Below are 19,580 nucleotides of genomic sequence, written 5' to 3' on the forward strand. Positions count from 1 at the left end.
AACCAATACCTCATTTAATGTATTTATCATATACATTAATTTTTTCGCACTTTTTATCATATAATTTTTTGCATGATGCAACTAGGCCTCTTTTTCGCGGCTTGGTTTATTGGGGAATCTGTCCCTGTGTGGTATATATATTTAGTGCTGGGCAGCCCGCCTACTAATACTATGGGCATGATCAATAGGCTGTTAGCCAGGCACTGTGCATCGCACATATCTGTGTGACTGGCGTCCTATGCAAGCCCTATTAGTGTGCAATTTTTTTCTGCTAGGCAGCCAACCCCTCCATAATCTGATAGGTGTGTAGGTGGCTGTTTTTATCAAGTAGTTTATACCTGTGCTGCCCTTTGCCTTTATCAGTGGAGGCCTGCTGCATCCTGCTAGAAATGCATTTGTCATCAGACAGGTTTTTGGGAAGGCTGTATCTGTATCGTATGTGTTTTTTAAACAGCTATTAAGTCTCCTCTTAACCTTCTTTTTTTGCAAGCTAAACATTCCCAGATCTTTTAACTGGACATACTTTGCAGTCCGCTTACCATCCTGGCAGCTGTTCTCTGAACTTGCTCGTTTTTTAATGTCTTTTTTAAAATGTGGTGTCCATAACTGTACACAGTATTCAAGGTGCGGCCTTACCAAGGAAGAGTAGAGGGGGATAATTAATTCTCGTGATCTAGACTCTACGCTTCTCTTAATACATCTGTGTTCGCCTTTTTTGCTGCTGCATCACACTGTTGACTAATTTTCAGTCTGTGATCTATTAGTATACCCAAGTCCTTGTCACACGTGCTGTTGCTTAGTTCTATTCCTCCCAATCTGTAGATGTAAGTTTCATTTTTCTTGCCCAGATGTAGAATCTTGCATTTCTCTCTGCTAAATACCATTCTATTAATCGCGGTCCATTGTTCAAGATTATCTAAATCTTTCTGAATCATTTCTCTGTCTTTTCCAGCGTTAGCTATACCTCTTAGCTTTGCATCGTCTGCAAATTTGATCAGTTTACCTTCAGTTCCCTTATCTAGATCATTAATAAAAATGCTGAACAACACTGGGTCCAGGACAGAATCTTGTGGTGTCTCACTTGAAACACTCTTCCAATTTATTAAAAACTCTTTGAGTACGATCACTGAGCCAGTTATGAATCCACCTAACCATAGCTTTGTCAATCCAAAACTTGGTAACTTTTTCAATAAGGATAGTATGAGATACTTTATCAAATATTTTGCTCATGTCAAGATATACTATAATTTCCTAATCCACCAAGTCAGTGATTCCATCATAGAAGGAAATTAGATCAGTCTGGCATGACGTGCTTGTTGCAAACCCATGATGTCTCTTGTTAATTACTATATTCTTATCCAAGTACTTACATACATGTTGTTTAATAATTTGTTCAGAGATCTTTCCTGGTATTGTAATTTACTGGCTCCATCTTCTTTCCTTTTTTGAATATAGGGACAACATTTTCCCTTCTCCAATCTTCTGGGACATCTCCTGTATTACAAGATTTTTCAAATATTCTGGCTGGTGGATCTGCAATTTCCTCTGTTAACTCTTTCAGTAGACTAGAATGTAAATTATCTGGACCAGGAGATTTACATTAATTTAAATGAGCTATATAATTTAAACAGCGTGAGCCCCCATGTAGCTTCCCACATACACCATGAGCACCACATAGCCTCCTATATACAGCATGAGCCCCATATAGCCTCTTACATGTAACATGAGCCTCCACATTGAATCTTATATACAGTATAAGCCCTCACATAGCCTTTCTATATACAGTATGAGCCCCCACATAACCTCTTATATACAGTATGAACCCTCACATAGCATTTCTATATACAGTATAAGCCCCCACGTAGCCTCTCTATATACAGCATGATCCTCTCATAACCTCTTATATACAGCATGAACCCCCACATAGCCTCTCTATATATGAGCCCCCACATAACCTCTTTAGATGCATCATGAGCCCCAAAAAGGCCTTCTATATACATACAAACATCCCATACACATGAAAAAAAAACCACATACTCACCTTGCCACCAGTGCCCTGCTCTCTCTGACTAACTGATTTTCCAAAGTGCACAGCTTTCGCAATGAAAAAGACATTGCGCCTTCTTTCTCACCCGCAGATTGGTGGAAGATGGCAAAGGCAGATCCGGTCCTCACCAATGTATTCGTCATTGTCTGCATCCCGAGGATGCGGATAGTGGTGACGGAGCAGAGAGCGGCTCATGGGCCACTGTTTCAGCCCTTCGGCTGTATCAGTCTGGATATGATCCACAGGCCGCAGTTTGCCAATCTCTGCCTTAGAAAGTGTGTGTTGCAATGCAACTCGTTGAAAATCATTAGATGATGTGCTATAAAGCTCAAGGCCACATGCACACGTTCAATATTTGGTCAGTAATTTACCTCAGTATTTGTAAGCCACAACCAGGAGTGGAACAATCAGAGGAAAAGTATAATAGAAACATGTAATCACTTCTGTATTTTTTACCACTACTGATTTTGGATTTCAAATACTGAGGTAAGACACTGACCGAATACTAAATGTGTGAACATAGCATAAATGAAAGGCTATGATATGGCAGGGAGTCATGTGTGAGGGAAAGCGGTTTTCCGGGCACAGGAATGATTTTCATCAGGGTCTCTATCATGCTGAATACTAACAGTGCGCAATATACACACGGTTAGGATTATGGTCCACTTGCTGGTCTGAGCAGCCGTCACATGATCAGTGATGCATAATTGTGGTCATGTGTTCCATTGAGAGAAGCAGGAAGAGATGCTAATCTGCATATGACTGGAGTAGCATTTCTGTTGTAAAAAATGTTAACACTTTTGATGAATTGGAGCTGATTAAAATTGGCGTGAAAAGCTGTTATGAAAGCTTTTTTGGTGGCAACTAAAGTTTTTATTCATTGCAAAGATGTTGGATGGAGGTGAGGTGGGGGCAATGTCATCCACACCAAATTCATCACCTCACGTCTTCATGAAATTCTCTGTGTGCACAGGGGAACAGTCATGCTGGTGCAGAAAAAGGACCAAACTCTGATAAGCAACCCTGTACCACTTCTTCTTCTCCAAGATGTTTTACCTCATAAAAGCTCCTACATTTACCAGTACTATATAAAGACTTTCTGCTGAAAAGCCTGGAGTTCATTTTTTAGTGCACCATGGCCAAGTCTATCAATAAAGCCTTGGTACAGCGATGGGCACCAAAATGGCACCAGAATATGTAAATTTTTTTGATGGGAGCTGTTGAAGATATTTACCGTATATACTATCCATTAATTTAGAAATATGTATATTTATTTTTTAATACATTACCTATTTTTTATTCCATTGCTCCCAAAGGCTTTGCCATAGTTCAGCTCCTCAATTAGTATTGAAGGGAGCTGAGCTGCAGTACCCTGGAACAGCCACTAAATATCTATGGAGCTGTGTTGTTCCAGAACCATACATTGTTTACATCTGTCTGCCGCCGCTGATCGGTGGACCCCACTGATCTGAAATTGTCTATTCTACAAATAGGTCATCAATATCTAAGTACTGATCAACACCTCTAACATTGTATGGGATATTTCCATTTCAGTTTTACAAGGATAAGACAGGAGTAACTCTATTCAGGCACCGTACTGCAGAACGTTGGGGTTACGTAAACAACAGAGGACGGCTCAGCTACATTATTTTCATAACTCTCATTTAAATGAATGGGGACTACAGAAACTTTTTGCAGCTGTTTGTAGCCTTACCTCCAGCAGTTATCATCTGGACGGTTATTCCTGTCTCAGGCATTAGAACGCTGTAATGGAAATAACCGTATATACGTCACCTAGTAAGTAAATTAACCATACGGCTTCAATTACATTTTCGAAGTTCTCCATTGAAAGATGGCCCACTGCCACCTTGTTTCTGTTTTCAGTCATTACCACTTCTCTACATGACTCATGTAAGCCAGAAGCCTGGATAATGCCTGTAAGCAATGACATCAAGTGGCCAAAGTAGAGAACTTCAGTATGTAAAATAAATACTTCACAATGGCATTGACCCCTCAAGGCTTCCATAGTTGTTATTTCACTTTCTCTCTAATCATATAATCTCCCTGTGGCTTATATTGCCCTCACAGTGTACATACATACACACATTCTGCTACATCAATACACACAGCTCTAATTCAACACACCCACGTTATACACAAGCACACACTTTACATTGTATACATACATACACACCATATACATACACACACTATTTAAATTAATGCATACATATACAGGCTCGGACTGGCCCATAGGGCAACAGGGGAATCCCCCGGTGGGCCCCTGTGCAGGTCTGGGCCCCCAACCCCACTTTATGAGCAGTACTTGGCATAATTCAATTGATTCTGTACAGAAAATGCAACATCTCATCATTCATTTATCAAACAACCCAGTATATTATTATATAGAGCTATAGGTAAATTTGTGAAAGAGGGTAGTGTAATATTTGTATACAAGTGGGCCTCCAAAGTCAGTGTTACAGGTGGGCCCTTGGCATCCCAGTCCGACACTTTACATATACACACTATATCCTGTGCACATACCCATTATATTCTAGACATACACACACACCGTATTCGCAAACACCCACACTTTATACATACACACTATATACAGTATATATACACAATATACATAGTAAACATACAGACATACCATATATACTAACACACTTTATACTGTACAAACACACACCATATGTACACACTATATATACTCACACACGTTATACTGTACACACACACACACAGTGCTTGTGTCCTGCTCCTCTTCTCTGTTGCCAGCTATGTGACCTAAAGGTAATTCAGTCTTAACTAGAGATGTTCAAATCAATTCAATAAAAGTGGAATTTTCTGTAATCTGCAGGTCCCAGCAAACTCAGACCAAGAGAAATTTTATTTTTGTGATTCTCCAAAAAGCAGCCATCACAATATTACACATTACTAAAGACTACGTGAGTTAGGGTACTGTCACACAGTGCAACTTTCCAACGATCACGACCAGCGATACGACCTGACCGTGATCGTTGGAAAGTCGTTGTGTGGTCGCTGGAGAGCTGTCACACAGACCGCTCTCCAGCGACCAACGATGCCGAGGTCCCGGGTAACCAGGGTAAACATCGGGTTACTAAGCGCAGGGCCGCGCTTAGTAACCCGATGTTTACCCTGGTTACCAGCGTAAAAGTAAAAAAAAAAAAAAACGTACATACTCACATTCCGGTGTCCTTCAGGTCCCTTGCCGTCTGCTTCCCGCTCTGACTGAGTGCCGCCGTAAAGTGAAAGCAGATCACAGCGGTGACGTCACCGCTGTGCTCTGCTCCGGCCGGCAGTCACAGTCAGTGCGGGAAGCAGACGGCAAGGGACCTGAAGGACACCGGAATGTGAGTATGTACGTTTTTTTTTTTTTTACTTTTACGCTGGTAACCACGGTAAACATCGGGTTACTAAGCACGGCCCTGCGCTTAGTAACCCGATGTTTACCCTGGTTACAAGTGAACGCATCGCTGGATCGCTGTCACACACAACGATCCAGCGATGACAGCGGGAGATCCAGCGACGAAAGAAAGTTCCAAACGATCTGCTACGACGTACGATTCTCAGCAGGGTCCCTGATCGCTGCTGCGTGTCAGACACAGCGATATCGTATGGATATCGCTGGAACGTCACGGATTGTACCGTCGTAGCGACCAAAGTGCCACTGTGTGACAGTACCCTTAGACCGCGTGTGCTTCCCCCAAATGCCTTGCAGTTATCATATCACTAGGCATACTTGTGTCTCTGATGGGGGTAATCCGACACTCAGCATCGCCTGCTGTGTGGGCACCTTAGGGTACTGTCACACAGTGCAATTTTGATCGCTTCGACGGCACGATTCGTGACGTTGCAGCGTCGTATATTTATCGCTCCAGCGTCGTATACTGCGGTCACACGTTGCAATACACTGCGCTGGAGCGATAATTTCATGACGTATTTGCGATGTAGAAGCCGTTGGTTACTGTGCGCACATCGTATACAACCTGTGTCACACGATGCAATCATGCCGCCACAGCGGGACACTAGACGACGAAAGAAAGTTTCAAACGATCTGCTACGACGTACGATTCTCAGCGGGGATCCGGATCGCAGGAGCGTGTCAGACACAACGATATCGTAACGATATCGCTAGAACGTCACGAATCGTGCCGTTGTAGCGATCAAAATTGCACTGTGTGACAGTACCCTTAGATCTTTCTCCTCGCTCGCTGTAATTCCTGGAGAATCAAATTTTTGGGAAAAAAATTGTCAAAGCTGGAGAATTTTAAATTTCAAAAGGTTGGATCATCTCTAGTCTTCACATAGACTGAACGATGGTCCAAAAGTCTGATGTGTCCCCAATGCTCTAGTATTATATTCAACTATATCTGTGTTCTGAGGATTCAGGTACAGCTGAAATTAGGACATACTCCAGACTTCCTGCGACACCTCCCTAAATTCAGGTCCCTCTTGCTGGATCTGGGACGGTTGGTAAATATGCCTGAAGGTCCTCTTTGCAGTCTAAATGACTAGAGTCCAGAGTTTGTCCAGGAGGGTTAATGTCATGACTACAGCACAATTGAGCACTGCAGCCAAACACAAGCTCAGCGGCTCATGTAGTGATTGGCTGCAGCAGTCACACGCATGGTAGTCAGGATGTCAACGCTGCAGCCTGCAAAGACCAGGTCATCATCACAGAAACATTGCTGGACCAAATGAAGGTGAGTAACAGCTGTGTTTCCTATTTCAGACCTCTACGAGCCTATAAATAAAAATAAAAATGATTCCATACAACCCCTTTAATGATTTAGCATACCAAGACATTTTAAACAATTGTTGCTTCCAACTCTGTGGTTACAGGTCCTTTTTTATTCCAGCTTGACTGTGCCTGATTGCACAAAGCAATGTCCATAAGGGCATGATTGTGGGAGTTTGGTTTGGCACTTAGGAGAGCAGCATAAAACCAAGAGATTATTTTTCTGTGAATTCAGATTAGAATGGAGAAAAACAAGCGATCTGGATAACTTCAATAAAGACATGTGCCCTTGTGCTAGACTAACCAGTCTAAGTATCTCAAAAACTGCCAACCATGTGGGACTTTCTCATTCAGCAGTGTAGAGAATCCTCAACGAATGGTGTGATCAATGAAAAACATCCAGTGAAAAAGCGATCTTATATACGTATACAACTGGTGAACAAACAATGTCAAAGGAAGTTGTCAAAAAGTGTTCTAATGAAAAAGGTCAGAGGAGGATGTGAAGATTTTTTTCTAATAAAAGGGTTGAGAGAAGGGTATGAAGAATTGTCATGAAAGGAGTTGAATGAGCAGGTTGTGAAGAATCGTTCTAATGAAAGAGGACAGAAGAAGTGAAGTATCTTTTTAAAAAAAGGAGTCAGAGGAGGATATGAAGCATTGTTCTAATGAAAGAGGTGAGCAGAGGATGTGGAAAATTGTTTTCATGAAAGGAGTCAGGAGAATGTGAGGAATCATTCTAAAGAAAGGAGTCAGAGGAGAATGTGAAGAATTGTTCTAAAGGAAGGGGTGAGAAGTGGATGAGAAAAATTGTTCTCATGAAAGGAGTCAGAAGAGGATGTGAGGAATCATTCTAAAGAAAGGAGTCGGAGGAGAATATGAAGAATTGTTCTAATGGAAAGGGTGAGAGGAGGATGTGTTGAATTGTTCTAATGCTAGGAGTTGAATGAGGACGTGAATAATTGTTTTAATGGGCAAAATGGTGCAAACACTGAATTACTAAATAGTGGAAAAATATTGGCTAGTGAAATGAATCCAGATTTTTGTTACACCATGCTGATGGGATGGTCAGAAATTGAAGCAAACACCATAAACTGATCGACCTAACACACTGCTAGTGATTAATTACACTCTAGATGAATATATTACCGTAGCTTATACAACTTCTTATACTGAAACACTCCTGTTTATAAGAGTGCTTTCTTTTCTTTATTTTCACATAGTCTTCTAGCAGATCAATCATTTCACAGTCAAATATGGCATTCTACGACAATGACACGTTAGTCTGATCACTAGTGTCGGACTGGGTTTCCATCTAAGGCCAGAGACACGCTGGTGCGAGATACGGCCGAGTCTCGCTGGTTAAAAGCAAGCTGTGGCACCGGCACTGTGGAGCGGAGCATGCGGCTCCATGTATTGCTATGCAGCTGCACGCTCCGCTCCGGAGTGCCGGTGCCACAGCTTGCTTTTAACCAGCGAGACTTGGCCGTATCTCGCACCAGTGGGTCTCCGGTCTAAGAATGATCATCTTTCTATCTTTCTATCCTGTTTTATACAGACAGTACCAGATGGAAAAACTCAGAGTTGTAGGAAAAAAACCTAGAAATCACTGGAGAGCTGAGTTGGGAATGTGGCAGGGAGTATGCATATCGTATCCTTGTGATCACATGACCGCTCACTTCACTCTATAATGCCATCATCGATGTTCTAATAGTATGGTGCTACAATATTTTAGGTTCTTGTTTAGGAATAAAGAAACTGTTCAAGTCGAATAAAATTTTATTATGGAAAATCAATGTTAATTAGACGTCAATCATCCCATATGCCTCGTACAATACGCCAAGCAGTTGCTTCTTTTCATCCTCAGGTAAAAAGCAAGAGCGGGCAGCATTTATATTCTGGGAAGAGCAAGAAAAAAAAGAGCATTAACTACAGTTGTCGAAAAAATATGAGCACTTCTGCGGCAGGGAGGGGAGATCCATTTGTGGTAAATTTTCATCCACTGCTTCTTCTCCAATGTGGCAATGCAGGGATCTCACTTTTATGTTTATCTATTTCCATAAAAATTTTCATAGTGAAAGCTTGCAAACATTCTGTAAGTCCTGCCCTTGAAAAAAGTAACTAAGCGTAGTAGGAAACGGTTACTAATACTCCAATGTATTTGTACTTACCATTTGCATAAAATCCTCTTCACCGAACCCCATGTAAGTCTTGGCAATATTATAATCATTTTCCAGTCCAGTGTTCAAGGGAAGAGGTCCATCGTTATTTAAAGAGCAATTGGCGCCATCTTTTTTAAACCTGGTTAGAAAAAAAATGCCCACAAGATTGTGTTTATGTATGCACAGTGTTAACTAACCCCAACCTAGCTACGCTGACGGAAAACTGTAGTAGGAGGACCTGCTGAACAAAGGTTTAATAAGGCTTTCTACAGGGGTTGTCGGAGATCTAAAAAAAAGGAAAGTTGAAATTCATTGCTCACATATTCTACCCCCTGAAGACCCAGTAGTCCCTGAATGTCGGTGATTACTTGTCTTGTGCTGTACATGTACATAACCGCTAAGGTCTTTGATTGGTAACAGCTGATGTATCTGATGTCATCAATGCAGGAAATTACCACTAACCCAACGGCGCTAGAGCAGCGAAGAATTGATCAGGTGAGTAATAATTTTTTTATTTCATCATCTTCCTTGACAATTTTCTTTAGATCCGAACAATCCAACTTATTTGCAGTAGAAGAAATGGTACAACCAAATGCTCAATGACAGCCTCTTCTCTAGAAGTTACACCTCTGGCTCTGTGCTCAGTACATACTTACCAATGTTTAACCCCCCAGGATATTTAAGTACGGCCCCTTAAGTGCGCAAAACTCCCACTGTCAGGGGCAATTAGACAAGCCCCACCTCTTTACTGAGTAGGGTTGTCCTGGCAATATTGCACTGTGGGGAAATCTAGGTTTAGTATATGACACTGGTCTATCTTTTCTGTAGATCCTTACAAGCAGTAATGTACAGGAGATCTTTTAGATGACATTGTTGTCCTTGTCAGGCTCCACATATGTTTTTATGGCCTGTGATATAATTGAAGGCCTGCCATGTTCTCCTATCATTACTCAGACCTGTTCGTAGATCAATCACTTATTTTTATCAGCTTCATTAGTGTGGGGTAAGGATACATACTGGATTAGGGGATGCTTTGTAAAGTCAGAGCCACAGGCACCGGTGACGAAACTTGACCAAGGACACATCTGCAAAATAAGACAAGGCAGTGAAAAGAACTAATATTAATGGGAGTAATGCCTACTGGTGATGTGGATCTATTCGGTCAATAAAAGATTTAGCATACTGCTAAACCAGGGGGTAAGCGGGAGTAAACCACATAAAGGGGTTGGAAAACTCTCCAAAATGGAATAACTGAGTCTGTCCCTCTGGAGAAGACTCCACCAGCAATGTCTGACATGGAGATGAGAAGTAGACACCAGGACAAGGAACTAAGGTAGCAGGCAGGAATTATAGTCATCCAGACCATATGACATGTCTGGATGTCGTTGCAAGACAGGACAGTAAATGGACGGGTGTGATGAACACCTTAGCAGACAGCGGAACTTAATAGACCTTGGTGCTTAGGGCAAGAGCAAAAGGGAAGAGTCTTTTTATAAAGCTGAGGACACTCAGCTGTTGGGAGAAGATATTGAGTTCACCATGCTCTGGTCTCCGAAAAGGCCTTAAAGTTGTTGTCCAGTGAAAACAAGTTATCCCCTATCCACAGGATGATCAGTGGGTGTTTGACAGCTGGGACCAGCACGGATCAGCACAAGGTTCGACAGCTGCTTTATTCATCCCCTATGGGACTGCCAAGCGCTGATTTTATCCTGCAGCCCTGTAGAGAACAATTGGGGTGGTGGTCGGGCATCTGACCTGCCGCTCCATTTGGTAATGGAGAAAAGTGCCCGTTACGGATAAAAATTCCCTGCTCTATTGATCGACGTAAGTCCCAGCGGTTGGACATCAACCGGTCAGAAAGTTATATAGAAGTTGTCTGTTTAAAGCAAGTCAAGTTGCTGCAGGAGTGTGAACCAAGTCAGAGTGGAGTGATGTCAGAAGACAGCGTTGGCAGGGAAGAACACAGCAGTGGCCTGGAGGAAAACAGGATGGAGAGACATGACAGCTGACAGGTAGACCGGCAGAGTGTGACGGTATAGTACATCTGCATTGTGTGTAGGTCACTTTACGGGATTGTTGTTTGCTTTATAGTGTTTGTTCTACTGAATTCTGTGTGTGGGGTAACACTGCATAACTGTATAATGGGGGGAGTGCCACACATCATATGCCATAATAATAGACTAGAAGAAGCACTGTAATTGTAAGTATATGACATACATACCTCAAAGTGCATGTCCATCTGGAGCATCCTCTTATAAAGCACAGGATCGTCTATAGTATGGTAGCCATGTCCGATTCTCTCAGCCTTTAGCAGCTCTACAGCCTAAGTATAGAAGAAGCCACAAGACTCAGGGTTTCCATGCCCCAACCTTAATATAAAATAAAAAGTCATCGCTACACCATAAATCTTCTCCTCTAGTGACATGTGCAATGCTATGCTGGCTCCCCTGTGTGGTCACTCTCCCTCCTCCCAGCAGGGACACCGACATATTCACCGCCCAGGCCATGACGGTGTCCTCCTCCCTGCCTTCTGTGCACACTGCACAGGCTTCCGGCAGTGCAACTAGTGCACGCGCGTGCTCCCCTGTTCTGAAAGGGGCAGCGCGTACATTTTGTATAAAAGGCACGATCCCCTGTAGGAAGGTTCCTGAGAAACCCCTGTAGCTTCCCTTCATTGTGTGTGTGCATCCCCTGTCCTAATCCTTTGTAGATAGTTTGTTGTCTTGAATCTGTTCTCTTATGCCTGTGTAGTGTGTACCTTGTCCTGAAGCCACTCCGGTAGCACCTGAACCCTGAAACCACACCGGCGGTGCCTGAACACTGAAGCCGTTCCGGCGGCCTCTGAACCCGCACCTGTCTGAACAAGCTCAGAACCCTGACTTGTCTGTTACTCCGAATGCAGTCCGTGTAAGTGTACTTAACCCTTAGGGTCAGCAGCTGCAGTACCGGGGGCTGCCTAGGAGTGGTACCTGTTGGCTAACCTGCAGGTCAAGCCTGACTCCACCATCAGGAGCTCCAGTGAAAACCAGGCAGCCGCTTATCTACGCCTCTCCTAGGTAAGCCCGGCCCCATCGCACAGTGGGTCCACGAACCACGTTCACGACCTGCGAGCATGGCAACAAGTGATAATTTATAGATAAGATGAAAATCCTGTATGGCTTGGTTCTTACCTCTTTCACCACTGACGCCGGTCCGGCCTCTCCGGCATGTACCGTTCTGTGTATTCCACTTCTGACAGCCTCCTATAGTAGTTAGAAAAGAAATGTATGCAGCAGTAAATGGTTACATGTAGGTGATCGATCTATGTATCCATCCATCTACACTGAACAAAAATATAAATGCAACACTATTGTTTTTGCTCCCATCTGTTTTCAGTTTCCTGGAATTGTGTAGAGATACTTGCTACATGGGGCCGAGCATTATCATACTACAACATGAGGCGATGGTCGTGGATGAATGGCACAATAATGATCTTCAGGATCTCGTCACGGTATCTCTGTGCCTTCAAAATGGCATCATGTCCCTGGATGCTGAAAACATCTTGCACGGCCAGCTGTTATGATCCGGTGACTTTGGAGCCGCATGAACTTTCTCTGGAGTAGGTGGAAACTGTACTGATCGCAAAACCTGAACTAACACCGCAACTAGAAGTAGCCGTGGGGTGTGCCTAACAAACCCTAGACACCTCGACACAGCCGGAGGACTAAATACCCCTATAGATGGAAATAGGAATACTACCTTGCCTCAGAGCAGAACCCCAAAGGATAGGCAGCCCCCAAAAAATATTGACTGTGAGTAGGAGAGGAAAGACACACGCAGGCAGAAAACAGGATTCAGCAAAAGAGGCCACTCTAGCTAAATAGGGAAAGATCGTACAGAATACTAAGCGGTCAGTATTAAAAACCCTTCCAAAAATATCCACAGCAGATAATACAAAAAGTTCCACAATCTAACTAAAGACATGGAATGTATATCTGCCACTCCAGAGAATCCAACAAGACTGAGAAAATACTGACACAATCTAAGCTGGACAAAAAAACACTGAATAGCACAGAATTATTAAGCACACAGCATGTGTGCCACAGAAACAAAACCAGACACTTATCTTTGCTGATTTGGCAGAAGGCAGAAGGAACCAAACCAGGACCAAAACCTCCCAACAACCATGGACAACTGGCAAGGACTAATGAATCCTGCACGCCTAAATACCCCAGTCAGAACTGCAATCAGCAGATACACCTGACCAGGACTGCAACTCAGGGACAACTGCATTACCACCTACAACCACCGGAGGGAGCCCAAAAGCAGAATTCACAACAGCCAGCATAGCCAACTACTTGGTCAACTCTATGTGAAGGAGATGTGTTGCACTACGAGAGGCAAATGGTGGTCACACCAGATATTGACTGGTTTCTGACTCTGCGGACACCCAATACTGTAAAACTGCACATTTTAGAGTGGCCTTTTATTGTGACCACCCTAAGGCACCTGTGCAATAATCAGACTGTCTAATCATCATCTGGATATGCCACACCAGTGAGGTGGAGAAGTGCTCACTAACACAGATTTAGACAAATTTTGAACCTTTTGTCTACATAGAGACATTCTTAGATCTTTTGAGTGTATCTATCTATCTATCTATCTATCTATCTATCTATCTAATATTCATTTCACCCACAGATTGCACAAACCTGATATGCCTGTAGATGTCCAGGGAAGACTTCACTTTTTAACCCTTCATCTCCAGCAAGATCAATAGCCACAACAGTGTCATTTTGATACTTTTTACAAAGCTCAACAATTTCTGGAGACCATTCTAATGGAAAAAGAAATGTGAATGTGGGAACAAAATAATCATTTCAGAAGATAAGAAGATAATAATAAAAAGGGGTGTTCTCATCTACACTTATGGCACAACCTCAGGATTTGCCGGATGCCGATATCTTGAGAACATGGATCTCCTAACCTCCACCTCCATCCTGCTTTTTCCCTTTGCCAGAAAGTTGACTTCACGTGCACAGAGGTCTATTGACTTCCATTGTACAGTCCAGATACAGTCGTGCGAAACAAAACATTTTTGAAGGACTAAAATAATGTGTTTCTCAATTGTTAACAAGATGTTAAGAATTTTTATTTTCATTCCTAATTCTGGCGGAACAGTAAAACCACAGTAGATAACTACACTGTCGGACTCACAATTACTTATCTAAGAGTATAGGCATGTAATCTAATAATATAGAGCACAGAAAATTGTTTTCATCTAGTCATCATGGGAAAAGCCGAATAAATGTTACAGGGGCATGAGCCATGACAATCTAATGTAGAGCACTGTGACTGTAGGGGTCTCTGTTCAAGTGTATGCCACCGCCGACACCTGGGACAATACCTACATAGTGTAGTATATCTTTAACTGCAAAGAAATGCACCACAACAAAAAGACCAGGAGGTCGCAGGAGATGACATTTTGGATATTGCGCTGTATCTTAGTAATATATCAATTTCATAGGGATAGACCATTAATATCAAAGTCCTTGAAAACCCCTTTAAAGAGATCCTGTCAGCTACCCGAGCTCCCTCTAAACCACCACATCTCTCTGTCATTTCTGCATTCCAACACTCCCTTCTTGTGGCTTTTCAACATCCATATACTTCAAAAATCAAGTTTAGAATTTTGCACTTGTGCTATGCAAATGTCTCAGGACTAGCCCAGCAGGTCGCTGATTCCTTTCGGACTAGTCCTCCCTGTCTCAGGAGTAGCCCAGCAGGTCGCTGATTCTTTTTGGACTAGTCCTCCCTGTCTCAGGACTAGCCAGCAAGTCACTGATTCCTTACGGACTAGTCCTCCCTGTCTCAGGACTAGCCCAGCAGGTCGCTGATTCCTTTCGGACTAGTCCTCCCTGTCTCAGGACTAGCCCAGCAGGTCACTGATTCCTTTCAGGACTAGTCCTCCCTGTCTCAGGAGTAGCCCAGCAGGTCGCTGATTCCTTTTGGACTAGTCCTCGCTGTCTCAGGACTAGCCCAGCAAGTCGCTGATTCCTTACGGACTAGTCCTCCCTGTCTCAGGACTAGCCCAGCAGGTCGCTGATTCCTTTCGGACTAGTCCTCCCTGTCTCAGGACTAGCCCAGCAGGTCGCTGATTCTTTTTGGACTAGTCCTCCCTGTCTCAGGACTAGCTCTGCAGGTCGCTGATTCCTTTCGGACTAGTCCTCCCTGTCTCAGGACTAGCTCAGCAGGTCGCTGATTCCTTTCGATCTAGTCCTCCCTGTCTCAGGACTAGCCCAGCAGGTCGCTGATTCCTTCCAGAGTAGTCCTACCTCGCATCTTGTAAACACGCCTCTCTTTGCACGACTGACATAGTCGTGATTTTCTAGAACACCGTCTCCTTTGGCTTTTTGTAAATCTTCAGCACCTTTCTGCCTCCCTGGGTATGCACAATATGCTGATGAAGCTTGGGAGTGTACACTTTAATTTTTTGCGTGTTATGAGGATAGCAGAAGACTGCGCATGAACGAGATTTACAGAGAGCAGCCAGTGACTTTTCTGCTGCAAACTAGTCTCACACAGCAGGGCATGCTTACAAGATGGCAAGCAGTAGTGGTCCAGGGGAATTAATGCCCCACCAGACTAGTTACGAGACATTTGCATAATATGAATTCAAACTAAAATTTGATTTAAACAGATAGATACCAGAAAACCCAAAGAATGGGTATTGTTAGAATGTAGAAATAGCATGGCTGGTGGTGGTTTAGAGGGGGCTACAGCAGCTGACAGGTTCCCTTTAAATAATAAGGATGTAATTAATAAGTAAATTTGAAAGGGTGAGGTTTTTTGCTACTTATGTCTCTTGACTTACGTTTCTTTATTGCATTATTATATTACAGAAATCCCTAGCATGTGACGCTGATGCTTACAGCAAAGTGTGGTAGTAGACATGGCACTGGAATGGATAGCTTTCTTAATGAGTTTTTTTTTTCCAAGAAAAATACAAGCGATGGCCAAGAAACTGCAGTGGACAATTTGGACTTCTTTTAACTATTTTTTGATACTGAGCACATTTGTTCAATAGAGAAAATGCATTTTTTACCAGACCAGAAGGCAGTAGTCTCATATATGTAACTGTCAGTCTGAATATCCAAAATATATGGACATCTGAATTTTGCCTTAAAAATAATTTGTCACCAGTTTTTTGCCACCTAATCTGACAGTATCATAGTGTAGAGACAGATACCCTGATTCCAGTGATGTGATATTACTGAGCTGCTTGCTGTACTTTTGATAAAATCACTGTTTTATAAGCAGTGGATAACTGCTAGAAAACTAGTAATACTGATGACAGGTAGTCCAACATATTAATGAGCTCTGTATAACCCCACCACCAGCAATGACTAAAAGCTTATGGCCAATGTACAGTGTACACAGAAAGCTGCCAAGCAGTGGTGTGGGTGGGATTATACAGGGCTAAGCATTCAGAGAACTGCTAAATCTGCAGCAGAGAAACTAGTGATTTTATTAAAACTACAGCAAGCAGCTAAGTAAGTGACACATTGCTGGAATCAGGGCCTGTGTTTCTGCATTATGCTGCTGTCATATTAAGTGGAAAAATCCTGATGACAAATTCCCTCGTCAAAGCTCATGCGAAACGCACGTCGGGCAGGTGCGGGCTGCCACGGGGCTCTTTTCATGGTTAGTATCCCACTGATTTTTCATCTTTTCTTTGATTATTATGACACTTTGTCTTTTCAGGATGTATCTTTATTAGTGAGAGACATAGACTTATATGGGCAAAATTAGGGTATATCATCACATTATAACCGAAATGTAATTTTTATATGGTGATACCTCTTATATACAGTATATAATTTTTTGGCTCATAGATATATTGGGCATAAATATGCATACTACAGGCTTATAAACTACCTTTGCATTTTATTGCACTATGATACTTTTTGGGTCTTAATCTTAATTTATTTTTTACATATATATTATGATGATACTATTGACCCTTATAGATCTATTTCTTATTGCAATTTTTGCACATTAGCTTTGTATAATGTTTGAGCCACGTTGCCCTTTAAGGCTATGTGCACACTTTGCGGATTCCACTGCGGATTTTTCCGCTGCGGAATTCCAAAATCCGCAGTGAAAACCCGTTGCGGTTTTTACTGCAGATTCTTATGCAGTTTTTCATCTGCATTTTTCTATTGGAGCAGGTGAAAATCCGCAGAAAAGAAGTGACATGCTGCAGAATGTAATCCGCTGCGTTTCCGCGCGGCTTTTTCCGCAGCATGTGCACAGCGTTTTTTGTTTCCCATAGGTTTACATTATACTGTAAACTCATGGGAAACTACTGCGGATCCGTAGCAAAATCTGCAAAGTGTGCACATAGCCTTACTATATAAGATCCTGTGTCTACTTTTTGTGGGTATATATATACACATGAATTTCATATGCTCTAATGTCCCTTATACATATATATATTTTTTCAATATTTATGATTGATTTTCTATGGGTCATTATGTACTACATATATTGTAATTAGTCCCTGTGTCATCTCGTTTTTTATTCATCTGTTTTCGTTGTCCCTTATATCATGGATTGTGTCATGTTTTATAATTAAATAAAATTACGTTTACTATTTGCTGGAGTCGTGCATTATATTGTAGGTATATATTATTGGTGAATGTACGCCATATATTTCTATTGGTATATATATGTATCCCTTTAAGGGTTAGCCAAGGGGGTATATATGAATGGGTAAGTTGCTTTTATCCATGCAATATATAGTGGAGAAAATATTTGTGACTGTGAAAGATCTCCCTGCACAGTAATAAAACAACAGACACCAACAGTCAGATATTTCTTACCGGGCATGTGGCGCAGGCAGCAGAGAATGGATCTGACCTTGATATTGAAATCCCGCTCACCTTCTTTCAGCCCCTGGTTAACAAGTTCAACCACTTTTTCTGGAGTGAGATCCCCTCTTTGGCAACAAACATAATATAGAAAATTAATATTCTTAATAGATTATAGGATATTGACCCTTTCATTTTTCCTTAAATTGAAGTATTTTGATCTGAAAATTATTTTTGCAATAGGGTATCATTATTAATTTTGGACCACTTGGCTTTTATCGTCTTTGACCTGATTCATCAAGACGGGCGTGTACAACGTGTAAGAGCCAGACAAGCGAGATACGTTAAGAATAGTGGTGGATGTTCGGCTCCGTCAGGTTTGGCCGAACTTTATAAAAAAGTTTGGCTCGGGTACCAGAATGGTACCCGAACTTGATTCCGAACCAGTACCCCATTCAAGCAAAGCAGTGACGTCAGTAAGATTACCAATGTTCATCGGCTATGAACTGCGATAATCTTACTGACATCAGTGCTCGCCGCAGAAGCCAGATTCACATGCTACTGTCAGTCTGTTTCAGCTGCCGTGCTGAGCGGTCACATTATTGATGCAACCGTTCAGCACTGCAACTGGATGTATCAGACTTGGGGACCGTCGTGGCACTTAACATGGATTTACGATGGACCCCTTTGGATTGTTTGATTTTTAAAGGTAATAAATGATTAGAAGTGGGTCGGGAGTGCTATGTACAAATAAAGGACTTTTCTCTGTGTGTGTTTTTTGCTTTAAACTTACGGGATTTGTAATGGAGGTGTCTGATAGAAGCCTCTGCATTACTAACCCTTGGCCTTGATGTCAGATAACATTACAAAGTTGACATAAACCCCAAAATATTACCCCACTTGCCAATGCACCAGAGCAAGCAGGAAGAGACAGGCAAAATGCCAGAATTGGCGCATCTAATGGATTTGCCTTTTCTGGGGCTGCTATTTTTAGGCTGGGGAGAGCCAAATGTCCATGGACCTTACCAGCCACAAAATATCAGCCCACAGCTGTCTGCTTTACCTTAGATGGTTATACAAATAGAGGGCACCCCACCACATTTTTTCATTTATTTATTACTAATAAATAAAAAATACTAATAAATAAAAAAAACTAACGAAGAGCAATGCCCCGGCATTTTTAAAAACCAGCAAAAGGAAATCAGAGAGCTGTGAGCTGGTATTATCATGCTGGGAAGGGCCATGGAAATTGGCCCCTTCTCAACCTAATAAGACCAGCCCGCAGCTGCCCCAGAAATGGGACATCCATTAGATGCGCCAATTTTGGAGTTTAGCCTCAGGTCTTCCCGCTAGCGTTGGTAAGCAGAGTAATATTTTGGGGTTAATGTCAGCTGTGTAATGTCTGCTGACATCTAGCCTAGGGGTTAGTAATGGGGAAGCGTCTCTCAGACACCATCATTACTAAGCCAGGAAAAAAATATTTATTTGAAAAAAACCTCCACAACAATTTCCCTCTTTTATTTAAAAAATAAAATACCAGTTGCAGTCCAAATAGAGGTCCCACGATGATCCCAGTCTTCTTCATCCAGTCTTTGGATCTCTGTTCAGAGAACGCAGCTCCACAGACTGGAGTAGCAGCTATTGCTGGGTCTTGTGCCGTGCTCCGCGAGAACCCGGCTCCTGTTAACTGAGGCGACGTCATTAAGGTTACCTCAGCTCACAGTGGCTGGTTCTCACAAGGTCAGAACGAGTGC

At 42.4% G+C, this 19,580-nt stretch overlaps 1 protein-coding gene across 2 annotated transcripts in view; it reads right to left on the bottom strand.

The window, feature by feature from the left end:
* Positions 1 to 8,427: 8,427 nt before the first annotated feature.
* Positions 8,428 to 19,580, bottom strand: part of LOC143766008 (adenosine deaminase-like) — a 102,187-nt gene continuing 91,034 nt past the window's right edge. Inside the window, exons 5-11 of one of the 2 annotated variants that reach the window (XM_077253322.1) lie at positions 17,839 to 17,954; positions 13,666 to 13,790; positions 12,145 to 12,216; positions 11,196 to 11,297; positions 9,992 to 10,059; positions 8,984 to 9,113; positions 8,428 to 8,710 (exon numbers count right to left, since the gene is read on the bottom strand). In XM_077253322.1, the coding sequence (XP_077109437.1) occupies positions 8,615 to 8,710; positions 8,984 to 9,113; positions 9,992 to 10,059; positions 11,196 to 11,297; positions 12,145 to 12,216; positions 13,666 to 13,790; positions 17,839 to 17,954 (709 nt within the window). In that variant the 3' untranslated portion in view covers positions 8,428 to 8,614. The remainder of the gene's footprint in view (positions 8,711 to 8,983; positions 9,114 to 9,991; positions 10,060 to 11,195; positions 11,298 to 12,144; positions 12,217 to 13,665; positions 13,791 to 17,838; positions 17,955 to 19,580) is intronic. The other variant, XM_077253321.1, reaches the window with a different exon arrangement.

Source organism: Ranitomeya variabilis, chromosome 4 (genome assembly GCF_051348905.1).
Source record: "Ranitomeya variabilis isolate aRanVar5 chromosome 4, aRanVar5.hap1, whole genome shotgun sequence".
Classification (NCBI taxonomy): Eukaryota; Metazoa; Chordata; class Amphibia; order Anura; family Dendrobatidae; genus Ranitomeya; species Ranitomeya variabilis.